This window comes from Pan troglodytes, chromosome 15 (assembly GCF_028858775.2).
Source record: "Pan troglodytes isolate AG18354 chromosome 15, NHGRI_mPanTro3-v2.0_pri, whole genome shotgun sequence".
Lineage (NCBI taxonomy): Eukaryota > Metazoa > Chordata > Mammalia > Primates > Hominidae > Pan > Pan troglodytes.
In genome coordinates this window covers 103,085,785-103,106,053 of record NC_072413.2, presented here as the reverse complement: position 1 = coordinate 103,106,053, position 20,269 = coordinate 103,085,785, and the positions used below count along the sequence as shown (strand labels likewise).

Genomic DNA, 20,269 nt, shown 5'->3' with positions numbered 1-20,269 from the left:
CATTCAGGGTTTTTTAGGGCCAGACAAGAGCAAGGCCCTGTGTCTGCCCGGGAGGTGGAGCAGACCACACTGGCCCCATGCACAGGGGCTCTTTGGGTCCCTCGTCCCATCTTTCCAGCTCCTTCCAACTTTGCCCCCTGGACATTTCTTGCTCTGACCCTCCCTTCCCTTATTCCTGGCCTTGTCTCCCTCTGGGCCCAGGCCTTCCCAGACTGACTGGACAAATTAGCAAGCAATCACCAGCTTTGGCTTCTGCAGGGTCCAGACAGGCCAGGAGAACGGCTGGTGAGCCCACCGGACAGCAGGGCGGTTTCTGGTGCACACATCGGGATGTGAAGTTGCACCCCATGTCTGCAGCTTGGACCTCACCACTGCTGTGTCTGGGCCGCAGGGAGCTGTTCTGGCACGTGACTCAGCCGTGGGATGTTCGGGTGACTTCCTGTCTGAAACCTGCTCTCCTGTTGGTGAGGGATTCTCTGGGTATGAATCGCTTTGCTGGGGTCAGAGCAGGGAGAGCCAGCTCCCTGACGGGCTTCTCAGAGACAACACCCCAGGTGCCGCACAGCCCGGGGCAGCCTCCACTGGTCCCGGAGGCCCGGTGGGAATAGGCAGGGCCGGTCCACACCCCCAGGCTGTCAGTGTTTGGACTCCCAGGCTCCTGCCTGCCCTCCACCCCAGCCTGGCTTCTCCACCTGGCAGGGGCAGGGGAGCCGGTACACGGCTGCCAATCCCCCAGCTCATACCCACAGCTCCTGCCACCCAAGGGACACAACTTTCCTTTCCCAGACCCCAGTGAAGGATCCAAAGAGAGGATTCAACTGACCTCACTTGAATCGGCTATTCCCGGACTGCCTGGCAAAGGCCAGAAGGCATGGAGGGTGACAATGGCCTGAGCCGGGTCCGCATGTCACTCCTGGACCCCTCACCAGGGGGCGCAGAGGAGGCCTGGTGAACGTGACAGACCACCCAGTGGGGCGCAGGACGGGGCAGGTCCTAGGAGGCTGCTGGGGCCAGCGACAGGAACCCACAGCTGTCCCTGGCCATCACCCCCGCTGGCCTGATGTGGGCTTCGTCTATTGCTGCTCCGAGGGTGGGGCTGCCCTGGCCCAAAGACCCAGGAGGCCAGTGACCCCATGAGCAGTGGCCTGTGGAGGCGTGTGTTTGCATCAGATCCCCTAGAGGATCACAGCCCCCTGGGCAGGTGTTTCTGGAAAGCCAAGGTAGGCCCTGCCCTGAGACCTGCGCCTCCCCGCCAGGGCAATGGGAAAGCCCAGCTTTCCAGGGACTCCACTGCCACCCACACAAAACCTTCTGAAATCGCTGTTCGGAGGCAGCCTCCAGCCATGCGGCCCCGCAGCAGGGGGCAGCTGTGATCCACGTGTCTGGGGGAAAGTGTAGACTGGGGGCTCGGCCTCCACCGGCCTCTCCTGGCCGTGGGTGTACCCACCCAGGATGGCGGCTGTCTTCGCTCAGTGACCGTCCCTGCTGCGGTGCTGGGCAGTGTCGCTTGGAGACATTTGTGGTCCCCAGCTCCTTCCCTCAGCCCGGCCCTGTCCCCACTGCTGAAAGAGCCTGGCTTGGATGGAGCTTGGCAGGCTCGGGAGTGGGCACCAGGGTGGGTCTGTGCCCTGAAACTCAGAAGCAGCCTGGAGGTGAGTGGGGTTGTGGGTGCTGTCCACAGCCAGCTGGCCTTTTCCAAGGAAACTGGGCCCATCATGGCCGGAAGCCCCACAGTGAGGGGGACTGTCCCAGGCAACCCTGCCTGCCCACCCTCCAGTTCCCACAGGGCCCCTCACAGAGAAGCCCACCCGCAGGGCTCCTGGGCCAGGCCAGGCTTGGTTCTGGATGCAGGAGGGGTTGAGGTAGGGCTGGGGGAGGAATGTGGAGTGTGCAGTGGGCTGTTCTTCCCACACGGCCCTGCCCCATGTAGGAAGGGGGAGGCGGGGAGGGGAGGGTGCTTGTGTGCAGTGGCTGTGCCGAGCCTTCCAGGACATGCAGGCGCCATCCTGGTCCCGGGGCTGCAGTGGGCGCACTCAGCCTCTCTACTCCTGGCACCCCGGACAGGGACTCCTGGGAGGACACAGCCTCTGGGAAGTCACCCTGCTCCGTGCTTGCCTGGCCCGAGAGCTGGCAACACCAGGCCTGAGCTGCAGAGGAGCTGGATTTTGTCTTTCCAGGACCCCTCCCTGCAGCCTTTCCAGGACCCCTGTCCTGCCTGGCCTGTCTGGGGACACACGGACAGCCGCCGTGCCGCGCCAGGCCCCAGCACCTGCCTGGGAGCTCCTGAGTGAGTGGAGCCTGGCTCTGAGTGCTGCTATTGCCAAAAGAGGTAAGTCTGGGGTTTCCTGCCACTCCCTCCCCCAGGAAGGTGACGAGGCCATGCTGTCATCACCAGTAAGATACCCCAGCCCGGTTGGCTAACCCCTAGCTCAGCCCTGTTTGTGGTTAGGGGAGTTCTAGACAGAACATAATTAGACCCCTGCTACTTCCTGAAACCTCAGCTAGGACTGCAGGGAGGGGTACGAGGCTAGCCACGCAGGCGGCGCCCTGGGTAAGTCGCTGGGCTCTGCGTGCTGGGGAGTGGGCCTGGGGGGCCAGGCTCTGGGATGGGGCTGGGGGCTGGGAGCTGGAGGCGGGCAGAGGGGGATCTGAAGGCAAAGGTGATTTGTTGGTAAAGATGGAGGCTTTGTTGAGGGTTCTTAATCTGGGGTCCCTCCCGAGAGAACCCAGGACCCCCAGTGACCACAGATGTGATGGGGCCGGAGGATTTGGGGGAGAGGGACAGCAGTTTCCATTGTATCTTTGTCACCACCACCTTCCTGGAGACTTTCTTCTGGAAAAGGCTTCCCTGGCTACTGGTCCAGATGGGGGTGAGTCAGGGGGCTGGACTTTGTCCCTGGAATCTCTCCTTGGCCACTTGCTTCCGTGATTGGTCGGGGGGCACTGAAGGGCTGGGCTTCTGTCTGTGGGGCCTGTGCTGCTTGTGGGGTTACACAGAGGGAAAAGCAGGGCAGTGGGGGCTGTGCTGCGGTGAGTGGCAGTTGGCCCAGTCACGTGACAAGATCCTGGGGCTGGGCAGGTCACCGGCCTTTGGGGTGGCGTTCAGCGCACCAGGCACAGTGGGGCGGGGGACCCAATACCTTCTGTCAAGTGCATGACATGGGTCTGTACCACTGCAAGGGACTGGGACTGACCACTGAAGACTGGCCAGTTGGGCTGAGCACAAAATGATATTTCAGGAGATTGGCCAGGCCGAGGTGGGAGAGCAGAAGCTCCTGGAAGAAGATGAGGATAGGGGCTGGGCACGGTGGTTCATGCCTGTAATCCCAGCACTTTGGGAGGCCGAGGTGGGCGGATCACTTGAGGTCAGGAGTTTGAGACCAGCCTGACCAACATGGTGATACCCTGTCTCTACTAAAAATACAAAAATTAGCCGGGCGTGTTGGCACACGTCTGTAATCCCAGCTACTTGGGAGGCTGAGGCAGGAGAATCGCTTGAACCTGAGAGGCGGAGCTTGCAGTGAGCCGAGATCGCGCCATTGCACTCTAGCCTGGGCAACACTATCAAATTGGGAAAAATAAGAAAGTTGACAATGGGCTTTGGACGGGCGTGGTGGAGCAGGGAGGTTGGAGCTGGTGACTCAACATTTCCCTCCCTAGGGTTTGTCTCAAACGTGACGGCAGAAAAGAGGTCATAGGTTTGCCTGGTGCCAAAGCAGGTGGGAGTAAAAGACGGAAATGGCTAGGAATGGCCAGCAACCGTGAAACAGCTTAGAAATTACAGGCAATCCAGCCAGGTGCAGTGGCTTACGCCTGTAATCCCAGCACTTTGGGAGGCCGAGGCAGGTGGATCACCTGAGGTCAGGAGTTCGAGACCAGCCTAACCAAAATGGTGAAACCCTGTCTCTACTAAAAATACAAAATTAGCCGGGCGTGGTGGCACACGCCTGTAATCCCATTTACTTGGGAGGCTGAGGCAGGAGACTCACTTGAACCCAGGAGGCGGAGGTTGTGGTGAGCCGAGATCGTGCCATTGCACTCCAGCCTGGGCAACGAGAGTGAAACTCTGTCTCAAAAAAAAAAAAAAAAGAAAGAAATTACAGACAATCCACAAGACAGACCTCAGCAGCCTGAGGAGCTGTTTTTGACAAATGGGCTGGAATGAGGAACTGCTCCCTGCACATGGCAGGGGCCAGGGCTCCTTCTCTGTCCTTTTGTGTCTGTCTGAAAAGTTCCATCATAAAAAGTTACAAAACAGGCTGGGCGTGGTGGCTCACACCTGTAATCCCAGCACTTTGGGAGGCCGAGGCGGGCGGATCACCTGAGGTCAGGAGTTCAAGACCAGCCTGACCAATATGGCGAAACCCCTTCTCTACTAAAAATACAAAAAATTAGCCGGGCATGGTGGCGGGCGCCTGCTAATCCCAGCTACTCGGGAGGCTGAGGCAGGAGAATCACTTGAACCCGGGAGGCAGAGGTTGCAGTGAGCCAAGATCGCACCCCTGCACTCCAGCCTGGGCAACGAGAGAGAAACTCCGCCTCAAAAAAAAAAAGAGTTACAAAATAGATTTTAAAAGACTGGAGGAGCACAGCAACTGCAGGCCAGAGAGCTCCAGGGACAGTGGCTGGGTGAGGTCACGCTAGATCCTGTTACTGAAATGTCCATCCCAGGAACATGTGGTGCTTCTCTAATCTGGAAGATGGATTCATTGGCCAGGCATGGTGGCTCACGCCTGTAATCCCAGCACTTTCGGAGACCGAGGCCGGCGGATTTCTTGAGCCCAGGAGTTCGAGACCAGCCTGGGTAACATAGGGAAACCTCGTCTCTAAGAATAAAAGTACAAAAATTAACTGGGCGTGGCAGCAGGTGCCTGTAGTCCCAGTTAGTCAGAAGGGAAGATGATGTGAGCCTGGGAGGTGGAGGTTTCAGTGAGCAGAGATTTTGCCACTGTACTCCAGCCTGGATGAGGGAGCAAGACCCTGTCTCCAAAATAAGTAAATAAACAAACAAACAAACAAATAAAGTAAGAGAAAGAGGGAGAGGGTTAGGGAGAGAGAGAGAACAATTTTAATAGTATTTAAAGAAAAAAAAGCTGGGCGTAGTGGCTCACACCGTAATCCCAGCACTTTGGGAGGCTGAGGCAGGAGGATCATTGGAGCCCAGGAGTTCAAGACCTGCCTAGGCAACATGGCAAAACCCTGTTTCTACTAAAAATACAAAAAAAGTAGCTGGACGTGGTGGCGTGCCTGTAGTCCCAACCACTCGGGAGGCTGAGGCAGGAGAATTGCTTGAACCTGGGAGGTAGAGGTTGCAGTGAGCCAAGATCGTGCCACTTTACTCCAGCCTGGGCAACAGAGCAAGACTCCATCTCAAAAAAAAAAAAAAAAGAAAAGAAAAGAAAAGAAAGAAAAGGCAAAAAAGGCAAAAGAAAAAAAGAAAGAAAGAACATGGGTTCATGGAGGAAGCATGGAAAGTGTGAGGCAGAGCAGCCTCGGAGCTGACACGCTGAGAGTGGGAGAAAGGCAGGTTGGACACGGGAGAGAGAAGTCCAGAGAGCAGTGGAGGGCTGGCCTCAGTGGGCTGCCAAGGTGTGGCTTGAAGACGGAGCTGGACAGGGACACATTTGCCCAGCATGGAGGCTGGGAGATGAGGGGCTTGGTCATTTGCTGATGCGAGGTGGAGGCAGGGGCCCAGGGCCAGCAGGGACAGGAGATGCAGCTGGAGCTCAGGGATGGGTGGACGGGGGTGTCAGGCTGACCTGGGCCCACACACACTGTGGCCTTGTGGCTGGAGTCATCCGAGGGACCTCACCATGGCCATCATGTCTGACCACGCTGCCCTGAATCCAGTTGGAGTTGGATGGTGATGGGGGGCCTCAGCCTGTCATAGTCCCTCAGAGCAGACCAAGAACAGAGTCCCCTGGAGTCCACCAGGCCAGGCTGGCATCGCTGGTGCTGTGAGCATGGTGGGCTATCCCCTACCCCAGCCTCCGGCAGGCTGGGAGCACCTTGCTGCTGTTTCAGAAGTGAAAGTCTGCACCGGGGGCCTTTCCCACAGGGCTCAGTCGCTCCCACCCACCCCGCAGCTGAGAGGAGCCCCACCGGTGGGCCAGACAGCTGGGGTGATGAGAGGAAGGGGCGGTCCCCATGCACAGCCCAGGAGGGACTCCCCCCCACCCAGGAGGGTGGTGCCTGCTTCCTGAGTGGAACAACACAGGAAGCCTCTGCCTGGCCTTGTCCTTCCACTTGAAGACCCAGCCCCAGGGGAAGCTGAGAGAGGACCCGGGCCCCACTGCACCCTCCCCGAGGAAGAGCAGGGCCTGAAATGTGGGTGACCTGCTGTACCCCGTGCCCCTTTCTGTGGAGGAAACAGCCCTGGCCCCCGGCCAGGACAGACCGCGACACTGCAGCTGGTGGGTGGGGCCACTGGGCTGGCCGGAGAGAGGGCCCTGAGCCCCTATCCTGAGCTCACTCACCCCGAGGGGAGGCAGAGGCTCCCAGGGGCAGTAAGAGTAGCAGGTGCAGCAAAAGGATGGTGAGCAGGTGCTGGCGGGACCCCGGACCCTGGTCCAGGAAGGCCCTCGGAAGAGGCCGGTGGGCTGCCTGAGGCTGTGGGCCTGTCCGGCAGGGAATGCCAGACAAAGCCTGGATGTGCTCTGATAAGCAAAGGGCTGGTGCAGGGCTCCCCCGGCGCCCAAGCCTGGTTGGCCATGCGTGGTAAGGAGCTGGACCTTGGTGCGAGGGAGTTGGGACGTCCCAGTGGGCCCGGCTCTCCGGCTGCCCTGCCTTGGTTTGTTCCCACCGGGCCTCCTGCTGGGCCCACTGACTCTTTCCAGGCATCCTCGCCAGGCTGTGGTGCCCAAAGGTCAGGCACGTGGCGGGATCTGGACGTCAGCAGCTCGCGCGCATGGGCCGCATGGGACCAGCTGGATGGGAAGGTGGCTCCGGCTCCTGCCCCTGGCTAGTCTCTGCTCTCAACATACAGGCCTGGATCCCAGAGGGGCCTCGCTGTGAGCCTCTGCCTGCGGCTGGGGCCCGGGAGGGGAGCGTGCATTTCCACTTCAGCTGCCACTTCCTTTGGTTTTGCAGAAGTGCTTGCAGCCCTCTGCCCCAGGGTTGCCGGCTGGCATTGGCGTGACTGGGCGGCACAGCCCTGGACCAGCAAGAGTTCACCCTCCCAGGTTTGGGAGGGTTTTCAGAACCCTTGGTCCAGTTAAAGTGAAGGAGGCAGACTCCCCGGGAGCCCCTTCCTGGGCGGCTCAGGCGTTCTGATGGGGCCCAGGGGCCTCAGGCAGTGGCTCCGTGTGCTCACTCCTGCTCATTTGACAGGAGAGGTCCCTGCCTCGTGTTATTCAGAATTTGAAAGGTGGGGAGGGGGCGGCTGCAGAATCGGAGTAGACACCAGCGAGCAAGAGTATGCGGGCTTCTAGGGCCACTGAAGGGGACTCGGCAGCTGAGGAGGGAAGCCAGACCCAGTGTGAGGCTGGTCGGGCCTCCCACACCCCCGGGGCTCAGAAGGAACAGGACTGGTCCCAGGTGGCTCTGACATGCCCCCAGCCCACTTGGGCCCCCTGCCTGGCTGGGGGTCTGCCTTCCTTGGCCCTCCTGGTTCCGGCTCACTGCTTCCTCACCTACTGACCCCTCTGTTTTGGGCATGGCCAGAGAGCCCTGCATCTCTTGCTGGGCCTTGGAGCTGGGCGCAGCAGCCAAACGACAGGGCCACACGGATCTTGGCAGAGCAGCAGCTGGGAGGGCAGCGCCCAGCACACAGGCACCTGAGGGAGAGTCTGAAGACCCTCAGCGCTGCCCCACCATCTCCACTCAGGGGGTTGGCCCGAAATGCAGGGAGCAGTGCATACTTACTCCAGCCAGTGGCAGGGTGGGGGCAGAATGGGTAGCCCAGGAACCCCTTCGGCCCACACCACCCACTGCCAAGGGGGCATCACTTTGGAGATGGCTTTTCTTGATTCTTTCTTGACTCAGTGTCTCACTTTTTCATGTGTTTTCAAGGTATTGCTTTAAAATTCTCCATAAGTTAACGAGCTTCCTGTAATCTCAGGAGAACATTGTGGCTTCCTGTTTTTCCAGTTGTTAAAAAATGTCGAGACAAGTCTCAATCATTTTAGGAGGTTTATTTGCTAAAATTGAGGACACGCGTCTGTGACACAGCCTCAGGAAGTCCTGATGACGTGCCCAGGGTGGTCGGGCGCAGCCTGGTTTCATGCATTTTAGGGAGACAAGAGACATCAATCAATATATGTGAGACGTACATTGGTTCCATCCAGAAAGGTGGGGACAACTCGAAGCAGGGAGGGGGCTTCCCAACCATTTGTCTCTCGCCTACCTGTGGGTAGGTCACAGGTAGGCGAGAGACAAATGGTTGCATTGTTTTCAGTTTCTGATAAGTCTCTCCAAAGGAGGCATCAGAATATGCATCTGTCTCAGTGAGCAGAGGGATGACTGAATAGAACGCCAGGCAGATCGGCGCTGAGCAGTTCCCAGCTTTGAAGGGGCCCAAGATACTTTCCTTTCACAGAAATATACTTGAAAGGGCAGCTGGGGATGTCAACACACAGGCAGCCCCACCTGCTGGCCCAGAGCCCTTGGTGTGGGTGTCCCTGGGTTCTGCCTCACTTTTGAGCAGCTTCCAGAGAATTCCTGCAAGAGCCACGTGGGATGGGCGGGAAGAGCAAGTGGCTCCAGGGAGTGCCCCTGGCCAGCCTCTCAACATACAGGCCTCGGGCCCAAAGGGGCCTTGCTGTGTAGGGGCTCTGCCTGTAGCTGGGCCAGCCCTGCCCTGGGAGGGGAGTGTGCGCTGGGAGACTGACTGCACCTGCTGGCTTCCCATGAGGGTCTCGGCTGATAGAGGGCAGCACCAGGCAGCATGGGGTGGGGGTTGAGCCTGGCACCAGGGAGGCAGGATTGGAGCTAGTGAGGCAGCCGCCAGGCTCAGCCTCTATCCCTGCACTGCAGGGCCCGGAAACAGCAGAGTGAGACCCTCAGGCTTTGCAGGGCTGTGGGAGAGGCACAAACACCATCTGAGGATGGGTTTAGGGCGCTCTCCTCCCTGCAAATCCTCTTTGGCTGGTCAGGGTGGTGCCTGTTTTAGAGGCACCTCAGGTTAGGGAAGGAAGCAGAGGGACAGGCCCCTGGGCGCCTTGCGCCACCCCCCTGCATGCCCTGAGCCATCTGCTGCCCACCTGTCATGCCTCCCTCCTCCGGGCCCCTCATGCTGTGGGTGACACAGCTTCCAGGCCATGTGCACGTCACACCTCGGGTAGCCAGGAAAAATTCCTAGAAGGGGATCAGCCAGGTCAAAAGTAGAGCACATTTGAGATTTTTGGAAACATATTGCAAAATTTTGCTGCGAGTCAATTCATACTTCCGTCAGTCCCGTGTACGGGCACCCATTGCCTACTCTCAAACACTATGAGTTTAAAAGGTCTTTATTTTTGCCAACATGGTAGGCCAAAAAAAGATTTTAAAAGACTGTCTTTCAGATGTTCATGTTTGCATTTCTTTGATTAGAAGTGGAGTTGAACATTTTTCAGATTTTAGGAACTTTTCTTTTTTCTTGAGACGGGGTCTCTCTCTGTAGCCCAGGCCGGAGTGCAGCAGCTCAGTCACAGCTCACTGCAACCCCTACCTCCTGGGCTCAAGCGAGCCTCCCAACTCAGCCTCCTGGGTAGCTGGGACTGCACGTGTGCACCATCATGCCTGTTTATATTTTTGTAGGTGTGGGGTGTTACTATATTGCCCAGGCTGGTCTTGAACTCCTGGACTCCAGCTATCCTCCCACCTCAGCTTCTCAAAGGGCTGGGATTTACAGCCATGAGTTACCACACCTGGCCTTTAGGAGCTATTTTTATGTTTTCTGTGAAAGCTCATCAACTTTCTTTTCTCTCCCAGCTTTATAAAGGTATAATTGACAAACAAGAAGAGTACCTAGGCCAGGTGCGGTGGCTTACGCCTGTAATCCCAGCACTTTGGGAGGCCGAGGTGGGTGGATCATTTGAGGTCAGGAGTTTGAGAGCAGCCTGCCCAACATGGTGAGACCCCGTCTCTACTAAAAATACAAAATCTAGCTGGGCATGGTGGCACGTATGTGTAGTCCCAGCTACTTGGGAGGCTGAGACAGGAGAATCGCTTGAACCCAGGAGGCAGAGGTTGCAGTGAGCCGAGATCATGCCATTGCACTCCAGCCTGGGCAACAGAGTGCGACTCTGTCTCAAAAAAAAAAAAAAAAAAAAAAAAAAAATTAGCTGGGGGTGGTGGCAGGCGACTGTAGTCCCAGCTACTCAAGAGGCTGATGCAGGAAAATAGTTTGAACCCGGGAGGCAGAGGTTGCAGTGAGCCGAGATTGTGCCACTGCACTCCAGCCTGGGCGACAGAGCAAGACTCCATCTCAAAAAATAAAATAAAATAAAATAAGAATCGTATGTAGTCTCAGTGGCTAATGTGACGTTTTGATGCCTGTTGGCTTGGAGCCTTGCTTGTGTTTCTCATGTGGGATGCAACGGCAGATTCTTAACATTTAAAAAACACCTACGAATCAACGGGCCACTTAGTAAATTAGTAAATACTCACTAGCCGTTTGTCAATGGGTTAACTTGTGATTCAATCTGATTTCCCTAAAACAATTTCAACCTACTCTTTCTCCAGGTCATTTTAAACTCTCAGAGTGAACGTCTTGATAGGACCGACAAGACGCATGACATGTACTTAGAAAGCTTATCTTAGAGCCACACTGAGATTGGAACCTGCAAAATATGCCAGGTGAGAGAGCTTTCTCCGACTTTGAACATGTAAGAGGAAGCCCATGAGAATTTTTCCATGAAGCATGTTGTCTCATAATTCAAAAATTAACACATAAAAATAGATTATCAAGATAAAAACTAGCTCAGCAATAATAAATTTAGAGGTGCTACATGGAGAAATGAAGGGCTGATTTCATAATTCTTTCGTGAAGTTCTGGGAAGCCAGGAACGGGAATGAGGGCATAGTTGGTGGCTCCCGGGAGGGCGACACAGTACTGAGTCAGGGGGCTGGCTGTCCCACAGGTCCCAGGGGAGCCCTGCACGGTCTGGGCCATGAGGAGCTGACCACCAGCCCCCCCGCATCCACGTGTCTCCTGGTGCCATTGCCCCTACTTCTGACCCACCAGGAAGGCTCTCTTCCCAGGAGGTCACTTGTGGCAGGAGGCGGGGGAGCGGGGGACAGCCTCCTCACCAGATGGGCACAGAGCCACAGACACCACGGACCTGGTGTCCAGAGGTGAAGGTCCCAAGGCTGCGTGAGGCCTGGAGCAGGGGGTGTGGGACTGAGGGGCACCGAGGCCCTGACTGAGACCGCACGGGCGACGACGTGTGGGGTGGGGGAGCCGTAGGAAGTCGGGGAGGGAACAGACCAGAGCGGCTCTGTGCAGGCTGAGGTGGGAGGGGCCCGTCTGGCCACCCCGGGTCTTGGCTGCGTCTCCCCTTGTGTTTTGGATTCTGGCTCTGCCTCCCAGGGCCTGTGACTGTCATGAAAGAGACGGGGCCGTGTAGGGGCCCCGAAACTTCCTCTGAGCTCGGGACTCACACAGCGGGGCTGGGGCGCTCGTTTGATGGGAAAAGAGCGATCCGGGTGAAGAACAGTGAGTGCAAACACAGACGTTGGGCCTCCCACCCGAGAACTGCCTTCACTGCCCCCCGCCGCCCGCCACAGGCCTGTGTCTTGGGCGAAGTGGTGACAACTGAGTGTGAGGCAGCCCAGTCACACCCACTCTCTCCCTCTGCCCAGGGAGGAAGGTGAGCAAGGGGCACGACGCTCACCCGGAGAAACCCAGCAAGCGCAGCGAGGCTGTGGGGAGACCGGAGCCCTGCACACCGCCGGGGGAAGGTGGGCCGGCGCCACCCCCGTGGAGGACAGCGCGGAGGCGCCCCACGAGATGAGACGGAACTGCCGTGAGATCCAGCAATGCCAACTGTGGGTCTGACCCAGGAGAACGGAAAGCAGGGACGTGAACAGCCCTCCTCATGTTCTTGACACCGTCATTCTCAGCAGCTCAGCTAAGGCGCAGAGGCAGCCGAGCGTCTGTCAGCGGAGTCGTGGCTGAGCAGAACACACCACACGCCACACGCCACACGTGGAGGATTGCTCACGATGGAAGGGCACAGTGGAATATATATATATATTTATATTTTTGGCGAGACCCTGGAGGACACACTGAATACAATGGAATACCATCCCGCCTTTGAAAGGAAGGGAAATCCTGGCACAGGCTGCAACAGGAGGCAGCTTGAGGACACTGTGGCGAGTGGAGCACGTAAGACACGGAAGGACACACGCTGAAGACACGCACAGATGCCCACCCACGTGGGGAGGTGACAGGGGAGCCCAGCGCACAGAGACAAAGTGGAATGGAGGCCCGGGGGCTGGGAGCAAATGCAGAGCGAGTGCTTCCTGGGGCAGAGTCTCCGTTTGGGAAGATGAGAAGGTTCTGCCGACGGATGCTGGCGATGGTTGCAGAAGAATGTGAATGTGCCCAATGCTACTGAAAAACGGTTACAATGGTAAATTCCTTGTTATGTGTATTTTGCCACAATTTTCCACTTTTTCAATTTTTTTTCTTGCGATTGAGTCTCACTCTATCGCCCAGGCTGGAGTGCAGTGGCACAATCTCGGCTCACTGCAGCTTCTGCCTCCCAGGTTCAAGGGATTCTCCTGCATCAGCCTCCCGGGTAGCTGGGATTACAGGTGCCCACCACGCCTGGCTAATTTTTGTATTTTTAGTAGAGATGGGATTTCACCATGTTGGTCAGGCTGGTCTGGAACTCCAGACCTTGGGTGATCCACCTGCCTTGTCCTTCCAAAGCGTTGGGATTAAAGGAATGAACGGCCCATGGGGCCGAATTTTTTTTTTTTTTTTTTTTTTTTTTTGAGATGGAGTCTTGCTCTGTCGCCCTGGCTGGAGTGCAGTGGCACAATCTCTGCCTTCTGGGTTCACACCATTCTCCTGCCTCAGCCTCCCAAGTAGCTGGGACTACACGCACCTGCCACCACGCCCGTCTAATTTTTGTAGTTTTAGTAGAGACGAGTTTTCACCAGGTTGCCCAGGCTGGTCTCGAACTCCTGACCTCTAGTGATCTCCCCACCTTGGCCTCCCAAAGTGCTGGGATTACAGGCGTGAGCCGCTGCACCCAGCTGAATTTTTTAAATGCACAAAAACAAGTGGCCTGGCGTGGTGGCTCACACCTATAATCCCAGCACTTTGGGAGGCCAAGGTGGGGAGATCACCCGAGGTCAGGAGTTCGAGACCAGCCTGGCCAACCTGGTGAAACCTTGTCTCTACTAAAAATACAAAAATTAGACGGGCGTGGTGGCGAGTGCCTGTAGTCCCAGCTACTCGGGAGGCTGAGGCAGGAGAATCACTTGAACTTGGGAGGCAGAGGTTGCAGTAGCAGAGATCACGCCACTGCACTCCAGCCTGGGCATCAACACAGTTTTTTGAGACTATGTCCCAAAAAAAAAAGAAAAGAAAAAAAAAGAGCGACACAATGGGGCCGCAGGGCTGACCCCGTTCGGGGTGACGCCCCATCGTGCTGGAGGTCAACAGGCCCTCAAGTACAGGAGGGAGGTCAAGGAAACTATGACATTTGCATGTGGAAGGTTCCTGAGGCCAGCGGGCTGGACAGTGCCCAGGGACCCCTGACCTTGCACCAGGGCACAGCTGAAGTTTGCCCCGCCCGGGGCTGCTGCGGCCCGATAAGTTTGGCAATGCTCTGTCCGTCCCTCGGGTGCTGAGGCCAGGTCTGTCTGCGGCTTCCTGCTGACCTGGAGGTGGGGCTCCATGATCTGTAACCACAGAAGGCCCAGAAGCATGAACTCAGCCAGAGTGGGCAGCCAGGACACTGGAGCTGGTGGCGCTGGCAGAGCTTGGGGAAGTCACACCACTGCACACCCTGCGTGACCTCTAGCAACCCCCTGGCTGGAAAGGATGAGTTTCTGACCTCGGAGAGCTGTGTTTGAGGCAGGTTGCTGAGATCACTTTGATCTCCTTTTCTTTTGCCCTCTCCCACATTTAAGGACTTTTGTGATTCCATTGGGCCCACCAGATAGTCCAGAATAATCTCTTTATTTTACTGTCAGCTAGTTAGCAACCTTCATTCAACTTGCAACCTTAGTTCCCCTTTCCCATGTAACCTGCCATATCTACATGTCCCAAGGATTAGGATTCAGACATCTTTTGGGTGGGGTCATTAGTCTCCTGCCACCGAGAGGAGGGGTATCACATGACATAGTAATAAGAGGATCAAGTCACCAAGAAGACAGAACCATCTGTGACTCCTATGCCCCAATTCACAGTAGCTTCAAATACGTAAAGCAAGCACTGGGAGAATACAAGGAGAGGTGGACAAATCCACCACTCCCACAGGAGCTTTTAATTATCTTTTTTAGTAATTGATAGTTCACACAGGCAAATATGTGGTAAGACTACAGATTAGCCGGGCGCAGTGGCTCACACCTGTAATCCCAGCACTTTGGGAGGCCGAGGAGGGCAGATCACCTGAGGTCGGGAGTTCAAGATAAGCCTAACCAACATGGAGAAACCCCATCTCTACTAAAAATACAAAATTAGCTGGGCGTGGTGGCGCATGCCTGTAATGTCAGCTACTCAGGAGGCTGAGGCAGGAGAATCCCTTGAATCCGGGAGGCAGAGGTTGCGGTGAGCTGAGATCGCGCCACTGCACTCCAGCCTGGGCAACAGAGGGAGAGACTCCATCTCCAAAAAAAAAAAAAGACTACAGGTTAGGAATTAGGATGAGGCAGTGCCCAGCTATGGGGCCAGGTGGCAAGTGGAGGCAAAGTAGGACAGCACTGGAAGGGCATAGTAGCAGCGCCTAACAGACTGCTTAGAAAAGCACTCACACAGCAATTACAGGATCAACGTTCTTTTCAAACACACAAGCAACTTTTTTTTTTTTTTTGAGGAGTCTCACTCTTGTTGCCCAGGCTGGAGTACAGCGGCACGATCTCAGCTCGCTGCAACCTCCGCCTCCTGGGTTCAAATGATTCTCCTGCCTCAGCCTCCAGAGTAGCCGGGATTACAGGTGCGAGCCAGCACGCCCAACTATTTGTTTTAAATTTTTAGTAGAGACAGGGTTTCTCCATGTTGGCCAGGCTGGTCTCAAACGCCTGACCTCAAGTGATCTGCCTGCCTCAGCCTCCCAAAATGCTGGGATTACAGGTGTGAGCCACCGTGCCGGGCCAGAAGCAACATTTTTGAAAACCTCAGTGAGTTACAAAGACTCAGCATTGCCCAGACACAATGGCTCACGCCTGTAATCCCAGCACTTTGGGAGGCTGATGCAGGCGGATTACCTGAGGTCAGGAATTCGAGACCAGCCTGGCCAACATGGTGAAACCCCGTCTCTACTAAAATACAAAAATTAGCCAGACATGGTGGCACGTGCCTGTAATCCTGGCTACTTGGGAGGCTGAGGCAGGAGAATTGCCTGAACCCAGGAGGCAGAGGTTGCAGTGAGCCGAGGTTGTGCCACTGCACTCCAACCTGGGCCACAAGAGCAAAACTCCATTTCAAAAAAAAAAAGAAAAAGAAAAATGATTCAGTATTGCCCAGCCTGCATTCTTTGTCCATGACACTGCTAGGTTGGAGATCCACTATCTAATAATTGCTCTAAAAAATCAATTTGGAAATGTTTTAAACACCTGCGTGTGTCTAGTCTGAGCTACCACAAAGCTTCTATCCTTTCTTCCCACAGTAGAGTCTCTCCCAGGTGGTTTCCAGGGACTCCCGTCCTCACTCTTGTCTCTGTCCCACAGGAAACGCCACCCCAGTGACCACCACTGCCCCGTGGGCCTCCCTGGGCCTCTCCGCCAAGACCTGCAGCAACGTGTCCTTCGAGGAGAGCAGGATAGTCCTGGTCGTGGTGTACAGCGCAGTGTGCGCGCTGGGGGTGCCGGCCAACTGCCTGACTGCGTGGCTGGCGCTGCTGCAGGTACTGCAGGGCAACGTGCTGGCCGTCTACCTGCTCTGCCTGGCACTCTGCGAGCTGCTGTACACAGGCACGCTGCCGCTCTGGGTCATCTATATCCGCAACCAGCACCGCTGGACCCTGGGCCTGCTGGCCTGCAAGGTGACCGCCTACATCTTCTTCTGCAACATCTACGTCAGCATCCTCTTCCTGTGCTGCATCTCCTGCGACCGCTTCGTGGCCGTGGTGTATGCGCTGGAGAGTCGGGGCCACCGCCGCCGGAGGACCGCCATCCTCATCTCCGCCTGCATCTTCATCCTCGTCGGGATCGTTCACTACCCGGTGTTCCAGACGGAAGACAAGGAGACCTGCTTCGACATGCTGCAGATGGACAGCAGGATTGCCGGGTACTACTACGCCAGGTTCACCGTTGGCTTTGCCATCCCTCTCTCCATCATCGCCTTCACCAACCACCGGATTTTCAGGAGCATCAAGCAGAGCATGGGCTTAAGCGCTGCCCAGAAGGCCAAGGTGAAGCACTCGGCCATCGCAGTGGTTGTCATCTTCCTAGTCTGCTTCGCCCCGTACCACCTGGTTCTCCTCGTCAAAGCCGCTGCCTTTTCCTACTACAGAGGAGACAGGAGCGCCATGTGCAGCTTGGAGGAAAGGCTGTACACAGCCTCTGTGGTGTTTCTGTGCCTGTCCACGGTGAACAGCGTGGCTGACCCCATTATCTACGTGCTGGCCACGGACCATTCCCGCCAAGAAGTGTCCAGAATCCATAAGGGGTGGAAACAGTGGTCCATGAGGACAGACATCACCAGGCTCACCAACACCAGGGACACCGAGGAGCTGCAGTCGCCCATGGCCCTTGCAGACCGCTACACCTTCTCCAGGCCCGTGCACCCACCAGGGTCACCATGCCCTGCAAAGAGGCTGATTGAGGAGTCCTGCTGAGCCCACTGTGTGGCAGGGGGATGGCAGGTTGGGGGTCCTGGGGCCAGCAATGTGGTTCCTGTCCACTGAGCCCACCAGCCACAGTGCCCATGTCCCCTCTGGAAGACAAACTACCAATTTCTCGTTCCTGAAGCCACTCCCTCCGTGACCACTGGCCCCAGGCTTTCCCACATGGAAGGTGGCTGCATGCCAAGGGGAGGAGCGACACCTCCAGGCTTCCGGGAGCCCAGAGAGCGTGTGGCAGGCAGTGGGGCCTCTTCATCAGCAGCCTGCCTGGCTGGCTCCCTTGGCTGTGGGCAGGTAGCAGGCCTGCTGGCAGAGGTACCTGGTGGCTGCCCTGTTCGCATCAGTGGCGATGACTTTATTTGCAGAGCATTTCTGCAAGCGTTGCCTGGATGCGGTGGTGCATTGTGGGCCCTCTGGGCTCCTGCCTCAGAATGTCAGTGGGCACCATGCTGGAGGTCACCCAGCACTGTGGCAGCGCCCAGGAGGGCATAGGGCAGCCTACCACCTCCAAGGGGGCAGGCGCCCTCATCTGGGGTTGGGTCTGTGCTGAGCTGGAGGGCCTCTAGGGAACCGTGGGGCAGGGTGGCCAGCTGCTGTCTCCCAGAGCGCAGCCCAGGTGTCCTCAACGGGGAGCCCCAAATGTCCACGCCCAGAACAACAGTTGGCAGGACAGGTGTGACACAGCCACAGCAGAGGCAAGGGGTGCCAGGAGTCCCCAGCAGCATCCTCGGGGAGAAGCTGGTGAGGGGTCCGTACAGGGTGGGGTCCCCACCCCTAGCCCCTTACTGAGGGGGGAGTGCAGCAGTTGGCCTGCTTGTCTGGCAGAGAAAGCCAGCTCTCTGCACCCTCGGGGCTGAGTCAGATCTGGGTCTGCCCCAAAGGCCTTGCCTAGGCCAGGTCACACTGATGCCCTGGTTTCCCTTTCTGTAAAATGGGGCCAATGACACCTACCTCACTGGGTCACCATCGAGATCAATCCTCCTCCCTGCCCCGACACCTCGGGCACATCGCATGCACTCAGAGCACAGAGCCGGGCAGACGCAGCACCTGCATGGGGAGCCCAGTGCCCGGCACAGCACAGGGGCGTCCAGGGAGGCTGCGCAGGGCCGTGGGGCTGAGCCACGCTCTCGTTTTGTCAGGCAGCTATGCAGTTGCTCTTCCTTGTTTTTGTTTTGTTTTTGTTTTTGTTTTTAATATTTATTTTTTTAGAGACAGGGCCTTGCTCTGTTGCCTGGGCTGGAGAACAGTGGCACCATCATAGCTCACTGCAGCCTCAAACTCCTGGGCTCAAGCAATCCTCCCCGCTCAGCCTCCTGAGTAGCTGGGACTACAGGTATGCACCACCACACCCAGCCAAAACAGCCATCCTCCCCTTGAGAGTCATCAGAAAAATACATTAGGAAAATGTGTTTAGAAATAAAAGCACACGGCAGGGCAGTGCTCACGCCTGTCATCCCAGCACTTTGGGAGGCTGAGACGGGAGGATCAGTTGAGGCCAGGAGTTTGAGACCAGCCTCGGCAACACGGCAAAACCTTGTCTCTTTTTTTGGTATTAAAAAAATAATAAAAATAAAAGAAATAATGCAATTTAACCTTCACAGTTAACATTTCTCCTGCTTTGAGAGGAGTGTGCCCCTAGGCTTCCAGAGGACAGCCGTGACCAGGGACTTGAAAAGTTGGGGCTGAGGTTCTGGACCAGTCTGGAATATTCAGGGCTGGGGCAAAAGGGATCATAACGATGTCCAGCAGCGGCTTTCCTGTGGCTGCTATAACCAGTTCCCACAAGTTGGTGGCTTAAAACAACAAACCGGGCTGGGCACCATGGCTCATGCCTATAATCCCAGCACTTTGGGAGGCCAAGGCGGGCAGATCACCTGAGGTCAGGAGTTCAAGACTAGCCGGGCCAACATGGTGAAACCCCATCTCTACTAAAAACACACACAAAAAAATTATCTGGGTGTGGTGGAGCACACCTGTAATCCCAGCTACTTCGGAGGCTGAGACAGGAGAATCGCTTGAACCCAGGAGGCAGAGGTTGCAGTGAGCCGCGATCGTGCCATTGCACTCCAGCCTGGGCAACAAGAGCAAAATTCCTTCTCAAAAAACAAAACAACAACAGCAACAACAAAAAAACACAACCAAAAACTGTTTTCTCAGGCTGGGCGCGGTGGCTCACACCTGTAATCCCAGCACTTTGGGAGGCCGAGGCGGGCGGATCACGAGGTCAGGAGATCAAGACCATCCTGGCTAACACGGTGAAACCCCGTCTCTACTAAAAATACAAAAAATTAGTCGGGCATGGTGGCAGGCGCCTGTAGTCCCAGCTACTCGGGAGGCTGAGGCAGGAGAATGGCATGAACCCGGGAGGCAGAACTTGCAGTGAGCCAAGATCGCGCCACTGCACTCCAGCCTGGGCGACAGAGCGAGACTCCGTCTCAAAAAAAACAAAAAAAGCAAAAAAACCCCACTGTTTTCTCACAGCTCTGAAGCCAGAGTCCACTTTTTCATCTTTTGCTGCCACACAGCAACAAATAAGAGCCTCGCTCCCACGTCAGATCCCAGCCTTGGGGACCGGGCGCCGTCTCACCCACCGGTAGGGACAGCAGGGCTAGGCTGAGACACCCAGAGTACCTGGCTCAGGCGAGGGACTGCCTGAACTGGCTGGTGTCACAGTGGCAGGAAAGTTACCAGGCATAGCCGGGTGAGGCGGCACCTGCAGTCCCAGCTGCTTAGGAGGCTGAGGTGAGAGGATCATTTGAGCCTGGGAGGTGGAGGCTGCAGTGAGCTAGGACTGCACCACTGCACACGGGGAGGCCAGGAGACAAAGGCCCGATGGGACCTGGGGATGACACCTCTGTGGCGGTTTCAGAGGGCGCCTGAGTGCAATGTCTGCAGCGAAATTTAAAAATGGACACCGGACCTGCGGGACCCACGGCAGTCACCATCAGGTGGAGAAGCTCTATGCAAAGACAAACCACTCAGAGTCAAACTCGGGGGGTGGGGCTTACCTGACGGGAGGGGCAGCTACGGGGACCTTGCCCAGGGTGAGGCCCAAATGGGACCAGGCACCCAGGAAGGGAGGCCCAGCCCAGCCCTTAATGCTGAGACCCTCGAGGGCTGTGGGCGGAGGGCAGCAGGTTGAGTCCCTGCAGGACGGGCGCAGCTGGGGAGGTGGAGGTTACGGGCCTGCCTGGCTGCTCACCGCCCCGCGTCTGCTCTGGCAGTGAGAGAGGGTCACAGCATGGCTTTGTCATCAGCCACTGACCACTGACCACAGGCCCTGGCCCTGTCATCCAGCTTGTGCTGCTGGTGGGAGCTTCTGAGGTGGC

At 56.7% G+C, this 20,269-nt stretch overlaps 1 protein-coding gene across 8 annotated transcripts; it reads left to right on the top strand.

Annotated features, from left to right (window-relative positions):
* Positions 1 to 1,314: 1,314 nt before the first annotated feature.
* On the top strand, positions 1,315 to 18,532 carry GPR132 (G protein-coupled receptor 132). 8 transcript variants are annotated; one of them, XM_063793157.1, is made up of 5 exons: positions 1,333 to 1,652; positions 2,178 to 2,329; positions 10,663 to 10,776; positions 11,782 to 12,554; positions 15,826 to 18,532. In XM_063793157.1, the coding sequence occupies exons 4-5, from the start codon at positions 12,521 to 12,523 to the stop codon at positions 16,932 to 16,934; spliced, it is 1,143 nt and encodes a 380-aa protein (XP_063649227.1). In that variant the 5' UTR covers positions 1,333 to 1,652; positions 2,178 to 2,329; positions 10,663 to 10,776; positions 11,782 to 12,520; the 3' UTR covers positions 16,935 to 18,532. The 8 variants fall into 8 exon arrangements, with proteins under 8 accessions (XP_063649230.1, XP_063649227.1, XP_063649229.1 ...); XM_063793160.1 differs by lacking the exon at positions 11,782 to 12,554 and having other exon boundaries at positions 1,315 to 1,652; XM_016926830.4 differs by lacking the exons at positions 1,333 to 1,652; positions 2,178 to 2,329 and adding an exon at positions 2,452 to 2,551.
* Positions 18,533 to 20,269: the final 1,737 nt, after the last annotated feature.